Below are 8,312 nucleotides of genomic sequence, written 5' to 3'. Positions count from 1 at the left end.
CAGCCTTATGAATTTCAAATGCATATAAAATGAGGAGCGGTATCCAAACAGAAGGCTTATTTGCTGACTGAATGAGTATGACACACCAGGCCATAACTAATGGTAAATCTTCCAAGTATTTCACTTATTTTAAGGCATTCAAAATACCTGTTCTTTGAATGTGCAAAAGAAATGCCATTTCTCTGCCACTTTTACGGATTTTTTCTTTACCATAAGTCTCTACTATACTGAACAATCTATCGTCTTTCTTTTATATCATTATATTTATATATTTATATAAATAATATAATTTATTATTTATATATATTTTATTATTTATATATATTTTAATATTTATATATATTTTATTATTTATATATATTTTATTATTTGTATGTTTATATATTTATACCAATTTCCTAGCAAAGTTAGTTCCAATTTGTTTCAGAGCAATGCCATAAGTCTTTTGCTTCAACAATTTCCAGTCTTTCCCTAACAATTCCCTTAATAAAAGACTCGCTAAAATTCCTATATATTTTATTATTTATATATATTTTATTATTTATATATATTTTATTATTTATATATATTTTGTTATTTATATATATTTTATTATTTGAATATATATATTTTTTTATTTTTATATATTTTTTTTATTTTTATATATTTTTTATTATTTTTATATATTTATAAAAATTTTCTGGCAAAGTTTGTTCCACTTTATTTCACAGTAATTCCAAAAGTCAACAATTTCGAGTCTTTCCCTAACAATTTCCTTAATAAAAGTCTTCCCAAAATTCCTCTTAAAAAATATAACCAGCCTCCGAGTACTTTAGCTCTTTTAGAGCATTCCCTTAGTCACCATTTGTGGCCCATTTTTGCCGGTTTTATATCAAAACCCAAAGTGACCAAAACTTATTTATTATTCATATGCCGAAAAGTAGTAGCCAAAAAAAAAAAAAAAGCCAAACAATCTTCTTTTCTTTTTTTTGTTAATAAATGCAGCTGGACGGGGGGTCTGGCGGTTGCATGCCACACGCGTGCCGGACACAACTGTTGCCCCAGGAAGGTACTGGGAAAAGGACTCCAAATGAAAAATCACAGCGCTGTGCCTGCCTTTTCCCCTTCCGTTTCATTCCGTTTCGTTCCGTTCCTTTGCCGTTTGGTCTGGCATTTCTCTAGCAGTTTCTTTTTTTTTTTATTGTGTTCTGCTTGGTGCCGCAAAGCCATATTCATTCACATTCATTCATTCATTCACTTCTGACTTGCAACACATTTTTATGTCTCCATATTCTTTTTTTATGCGAATATTTTGTTGTATTTTTTATACACTTACAGTGGGTACCCACTAAAAAAGAAAGATTTTGGTTGGTAAATGAGTTCCGAAAGGGAATCCTTAGGTTATTCTAGGCTGGTACCCAAAAATCCTCCGAGAAATCTTAAGTGTAGGGTATCTAAAGTTTCACCCCCTTTGGCGTTACTTTTTCTTGGTTTTTATTATTTTCTCTTTTTTCTAGCATTTTCATTTCCTATTTTGCACATTTTTCACTTCTCTTTCTGCTATGCTTTGGCTTTTTGATGTGTCTCGTTTTGGTGTTGCGTGTGTGTGTGTGTGTGTGTGTGTGTGTGTGCAGCAGTTAAAAGATTTATAAATATGAATTTTATACATTGTGGCATAAAAAATGCAAATTTTTAGAAATGGCCAAAAGGAAATAGAAATGGTCCGGTCGGGGGCTAGTGGTATTTTTCCCCAGTGCCATTTCCCACTGACGCTGCTTGTGGTCTCTACTTTTCACTCCATTCCTCCCCCCTACCCCCACCCCTCCTCTCTCTCTCTCTGTGTCTCTCTTTCTTTTTATGTCTCTTCCAACGAGTTTTGTAGTTCTTTTTTCGGCTGCACACAGATGCATTTAATGACCAAGAGACTTGCAACGAATGCAACAAATGGCCAAAGGAACCATCAAAATGATACTCTATATTTTTTGCTGTAAAAAATGGTTCTTTTGAATGGGTGACAGACCGCGTTCAGGCTTTGAAATAATACTTTGCCGTTTGGCTCTTGGAACACCTGGCTTGAATGCCAGAGCAGCCAGCTTTTGAGCGTTCTATTTTACACTCCCTTTGGTAGTGTATCCCCAACGTCGTTGTTGCTTTTAAAAACCCAAACAATTTGGTTTCATTATTAAATAATTAATTGCTATTTCTGTAAGAGTTTTTTTTTGTTGTTGTTGTCGTTTGTTGCTTTTGTTTTTTCTGCTGTAACGCCACTCGTTGAATGAACTTGTCCGGGCCTGTTGGGTTTTTGTTGCCGCTCGAATGTCCATAAATCAGTGCATTTTAATGCAAAAATATTCCAGCAATTTTATGGTCTAAAATTGGCAATCGCCGCTGCTGCTCCCCAATGGCCACTGGCCACTGGCCATTAATATTTATTAACATGCGGTGCTTGATTAATGCTCAATAATGAAATTAGTTAAATCCTCGGCGAAAAGCCCACAGATGAAAAAGAGTTTCCACTGTCATTTCAAGTAGAAAGCTGGCAATTGTTAAGTGTAATTAATGTCAAATGTCATCAATTATTCTAAGCCAGAAATGCACTTTGGACGCGAGACCGGCGAAGACCAGGCATTTAAATCAATTCAATTATGAATGCAATTAAATTCATTTAAGGGCCGTCCCGATGACAGCAATAATATTCAATTTTTATTTTGCAATTTCAGTTAATTAATAATTCAATAAATTTTCTGCACAAAACCACTTAAAAGTATTTTCAAATTATTGTCATCAAATGTGTGCGTGTGTGTGCCCGTTACTGTGATCAATTATGCAGTTTATCAAAGAATGAGGCCATTTGAAGAGTGTGTTAATTGCCGATTGAAGTGCGGTGTGAATTTTTAATTTAAATTGGTTTTAATTTTTCAATTGAAATCCTAATCACTTCAGGCAAAAAAATAGCAATCGCTGAATGCAGACCGAAGGTCGCCACCGAACGCACCATTGTATTGGTGCCAGCCACTGTTATACGTAGCAAACTTGTTATACCATGCATAGGGTTCGTTTAGCCACAAAGCACTGGCGTTGGTGGCTTCGGGTCTAAGCACTGGCGTTGGTGGCTTCGGGTCTAAGCACTGGAGTTTCTGGCTTCGGATCCAAGCACTGACGCTGGTGGCTTCGGGTCCAAGCACTGACGCTGGTGGCCTCGGATCCAAGCACTGACGTTGCTGGCTTCGGGTCTAAGCACAGGCGTTGGTGGCTTCGGGTCTAAGCACTGGCGTTGGTGGCTTCGGGTCTAAGCACTGGAGTTTCTGGCTTCGGATCAAAGCACTGACGCTGGTGGCTTCGGGTCTAAGCACTGACGTTGGTGGCCTCGGATCCAAGCACTGACGTTGCTGGCTTCGGGTCTAAGCACAGGCGTTGGTGGCTTCGGGTCTAAGCACTGGAGTTTCTGGCTTCGGATCCAAGCACTGACGCTGATGGCTTCGGATCCAAGCACTGACGCTGGTGGCTTCGGGTCTAAGCACTGGCGTTGGTGGCTTCGGATCAAAGCACTGACGCTGGTGGCTTCGGGTCCAAGCACTGACGCTGCTGGCTTCGGGTCTAAGCACTGACTTTGCTGGCTTCGGATCCAAGCACAGGCGATGGTGGCTTCGGGTCTAAGCACTGGCGTTGGTGGCTTCGGATCCAAGCACTGGCGATGGTGGCTTCGGATCCAAGCACTGGAGTTTCTGGCTTCGGATCCAAGCACTGACGCTGGTGGCTTCGGATCCAAGCACTTACGCTGCTGGCTTCGGGTCCAAGCACTGACGCTTGGTGGCTTCGTGCCAAGACAAACGCTTCGGTTTCGTATACGATCGGTTGGACGGCAGAACACATCGAACGGCATCGGGGACATGTTTGATCTTGCATTCTTCGTTGCTGCGATCTCAAACAGAATGTAGACCTCGGCAGGGAAGAGCTGCGAGAGAGCCCAGCACTTGGAGAATAACCTACCATTTATCTATTTTTATACCCGATACTCAAAATGAGTATTGGGGTATATTAGATTTGTGGTAAAAGTGGATGTGTGTAACGTCCAGAAGGAATCGTTTCCGACCCTATAAAGTATATATATTCTTGATCAGCATCAATAGCCGAGTCGATTGAGCCCTGTCTGTCTGTCCGTCCGTCCGTCTGTCCGTCTGTCCGTCTGTCCGTCCCCTTCAGCGCCTAATGCTCAAAGACTATAAGAGCTAGAGCAACGATGTTTTGGATCCAGACTTCTGTGATATGTCACTGCTACAAAAATATTTCAAAACTTTGCCCCGCCCACTTACGCCCCCACAAAGGGCGAAAATCTGTGGCATCCACAATTTTAAAGATACGAGAAAACCAAAAACGCAGAATCGTAGAGAATGACCATATCTTTTAGACTGCAGAATCTGAATTGGATCGTATTATTATTATAGCCAGCATCAAGAAAACAATTTCATTTTTTCTCGCCCTGTCTCTCTCTAACACACACGTAGCATAGGCGGCTTTGCTTAGAGTAAAACATTAGCGCCTAGATCTCAGAGACTATTAAAGCTAGATCAACCAAATTTGGTATCCACACTCCTAATATATCGGACCGAGACGAGTTTGTTTCAAAATTTCGCCACACCCCCTTCCGCCCCCGCAAAGGATGCAAATCTGGGGATATTCACAAATCTCAGAGACTATTAAAGCTAGAGCAACCAAATTTAGTATCCGCACTCCTGTTAGATGTCACTATAAAACGTATATCTCAAAATTTCGCCCCACCCCCTTCCGCCCCCACAAAGGACGAAAATCTGTTGCATCCACAATATTGCAGATTTGAGAAAACTAAAAACGCAGAATCATAGATAATGACCATATCTATCAGATTGCTGAATCTGGATCAGATCAGATAATTTTTATAGCCAAAAGGAACAAATCAATTTGCATTGGCTACGCAGCGCCCGACGTCACGCTCAGACTGATTTTCTGTCTCTCTCGCACGCACTCTTTGTCGTGTCGTTTAATATTAGATGCCGCCTGCTGGAGGAGAGCCATACTGACTTAGTATCGGGTATAACCGTAGAGTTGCGGTGTCCGCAGCAACTCACAACGTTCCCCCTCGTTTATCTTTAAAAAACTGCCAACTATTTGTGAATACCATTTTGAAAAGCTCCAAGTAAATTCCATATTAAAGTGCATTTTACCGAATGTTTAAGGAACTACCTCAACCCAAGTGATTTGCCGAGAAACGACTCCGGCAAATGAGAACATAAATTGCCTGTCAGACTGCCTGTCGAGAGTGGCACGGTTTACGATTGTTAGTTTTATTATGCCACACGTTTGCCATTCTCATTCTCATTCCCCCATTCCCCCATTCCCATCATCATCAACTGAGATGCTGAGATACTCAGAAACTTTGATGGATTTGTCTTTGGCCTCGAAACTGGGATTATGCTAATAGTCTCAAGAGCTGGCTGGCCTTTGAATTAGCCTGCAAAAGTGTGGCGTGCGTTGCATTAAAATTTATCCACTGAATGTCTCAGAACTCCTCTGCATATATGTAAATTGATTGTTAAGGGCTGACAGTGTGGTATGGTGTGGGGTTTAGGCGGCAAATCGCTTCTCGTAAAGTTCGTCTTGGCTCAATTATGACTTTTAGCCGGGAAGTGGCCTCATCTGGTGCAGCAAGTCTTTTACGACTGCCATAGACATAAAACCCCACACAGGCCGCAGTGCAATCGTAAATTTTAATGCCCTGCAAATCAAATTATTCGAATAAATTAGCCCCAAACACACACAGAGACAGGATAAGGGCTATTTTTAGACCAGATAATAAAACAAGTACTGAGACAATGGTTGCTGTTCTACGAGTGTGTTTCTCCCCAAGAGATTTGGAAAAGTTCTAGCATTAGGAGATCCCAGAATCGCCATCAAACATTAGCTTCATTGAAACATTTCCTTCTGCCATCCATAAGAAATTCAGGTGAAATTTAGGGGTTTTATGGTTTCCTTGGTATTCCAGGAAGTAGAGGTGAGTAGAGGTTCAATTGTGGGATCGAAAAACACGGCTTCAATCAAACCCATTGAAGCCGAACTCAAAGACGAACAGACTGTTCGTTCTGGCCTGCTGTTTGAACCATAAATAACATACGCCTATAAGCAATCATCTATGATTTATTGACAGCAGTTTAGGATCAACAATCTTACAACTGATTGAATGACTGAATAAATCATAATACGGCAATCATTCCCATCATCCATAATACAGCCCTCCTACCATTGGACCTCCAGGATAACTAGAACCTTGGTTCCATGGTTGTTGTGGATAATTTGGATATCCTTGAGTCATTGGTACCCCAGGATAGTTTGAGCCTTGATACGTGCGACGGGATTGACATCCCCCGCCATTTGGCCTTGCCAGAGCAGTGCCCATCAAACAAAATAATAATATTATCTGCAATATAAGAATTTTTATAAATTGGGTATGTCGGATTCCTGCATTTCAAAAGGAATCAAAGGAGGTAAGGGATTACTCTACCGCGTAGGTCCCCATTGATCCTCTTTCCTGCTCTACTCACCAATAATTTCATGTCCATTTATGCTTCCGAAAAACATCGAAAGTGCGCGATATTTATACAAAAACAAATTGATCTGCGCGAATTAATGGCATCATCTTTTGAACCTTGGGTTATCGTGATTATTTTTACGTGTTTTACAAAGAAACAATATTTTCGGTATCGCAAAAGCTAAAAGGTTTCAGTTCAAGTTTATTCGGTTATCAATTTCCAGTGAATCGACCTGTGAACTCGTGTGGAACCTTATCGTTGATAAGAGCTTTCTATGGCCTCTCCATCCCGTATAAGAAGGGGCTTCTCATAGGAAAACATTCACATAATTGATACCAAAATCGAAATGAAATTAATGGTAAGGCTTGTTGACTTAAGAGCGACTTTAATCGATTATTAAAACAATATTTGAAAATATATATCTGCAGTGGACTCTACTTGTTTTTGCCTTGATGGTGACCATTGGAAGGACCCATCAGGAACAGAACTTTGACTACAGACGGGGCTGGGGCTGGGACGTAAGGCTCTTAAATGGGCAGTATATTGCCTCAACATTTTATAGAGGTCATAATTGGGTAACTTGGCCTATATTTGGTGGATACCCCGCGGTAGTATATCCCTGCGGAGCAACATGCACTATCTGTGGAGGAACAACTACTCCAGGATCACAGCCACCACCCAGTGCTGGAGCCAGTGCTGGAGCCACTGCCGAACCATCCACTGTCGCACCATTGCCTGGTAACAGTCCAGATATTGATGAAGATATTCCTGATTTCGATGCAGTTCTAGAAAAATTAAGACAATAATCGGAAGGCGCAGTGATACACTTTTTCATAATGGTAGATGGCGATTCCGGAGCTTAATGTAGGCCCTCGGGATTAAAGACATTAAAGAAATTCAATGAACAAAAAAAAAAGAGGTATTTTATAAATTATTGGAAACCCAAGGGTCTTCTATTAATACCCTATCCCTAAGGCTAAAAAATACCTTTCATTTAAACATTTCTTCTTTACTTTTTGGTCTTCTCTCATATCTGATTACATTTCCCTGTTTCTAGGACATCCATTGTGATGGGAAAAGTGTAAGCAAAGGGTGGGCATCATGCCAAAGGCAGTGAAAAAGGCGAAAGAGGGTTAAATGATGGCTTAAACCTATCAAAGACTTTCTATCCATAACGATATAGCAACGATCCATCTGTATCTGCAGCTCCTCCACTATTCTTGGTATATTCCAATCAAAATGCAGGCATCTCTGGTCTTGGAGAGTATCTATTCATCTGTCAAAGTATCTAGGGCTTTCTTGATGTATTTTATATTACGAGACTGTGACAAAAGTCGGCCACCGTTGCAGCAGCACAACAATGTACCGTACAACAGCAACAAAACAACATAATTAAATTTTCGTGTGTGCAGCAGAACGAAAGAACGAACTTGGCTGCTGCTCCACAAAAGACTCGAAAGGGGGACTGAAAGGAAGGGCCAGGCCCAAACTATGGGCGAAAGGGGAAGGGAAGGGCAGGGGAAAGCGACGCTCAAAAGATTGACGCTCAAAATCATGGAATATTGCACACAGTTGAAGTGATTTTTATGAACTCTTGAAAAGTAGCTCTCGCAAGAGAAAGAGAATGGGGCGACAAAGGAGTGCCGGAGTGGCGGAGTGGCGGAGTGACGGAGGAGTAGTAGGAGGATTGCCAACATAAAGGACGGCATTCTCCGGGACGCTAACGAGCTTAAAGAGCGCACTGGAAATTGCACCCAAGACGGCCATTCA

At 40.9% G+C, this 8,312-nt stretch overlaps 1 protein-coding gene across 1 annotated transcript; it reads left to right on the top strand.

The window, feature by feature from the left end:
* The first annotated feature begins 6,792 nt into the window (after positions 1-6,792).
* Positions 6,793-7,465, top strand: LOC117184037 (uncharacterized). The gene is made up of 2 exons (XM_033380046.1): positions 6,793-6,900; positions 6,971-7,465. The coding sequence occupies exons 1-2, from the start codon at positions 6,889-6,891 to the stop codon at positions 7,346-7,348; spliced, it is 390 nt and encodes a 129-aa protein (XP_033235937.1). The 5' UTR covers positions 6,793-6,888; the 3' UTR covers positions 7,349-7,465.
* The last annotated feature ends 847 nt before the right edge of the window (positions 7,466-8,312 follow it).

The sequence above is a fragment of the Drosophila pseudoobscura genome, chromosome 4 (assembly GCF_009870125.1).
Source record: "Drosophila pseudoobscura strain MV-25-SWS-2005 chromosome 4, UCI_Dpse_MV25, whole genome shotgun sequence".
In the NCBI taxonomy this organism is placed as follows: Eukaryota; Metazoa; Arthropoda; class Insecta; order Diptera; family Drosophilidae; genus Drosophila; species Drosophila pseudoobscura.
Note: the sequence above shows the minus strand (reverse complement) of the source record. Positions and strands in the feature narration are given on the sequence as shown.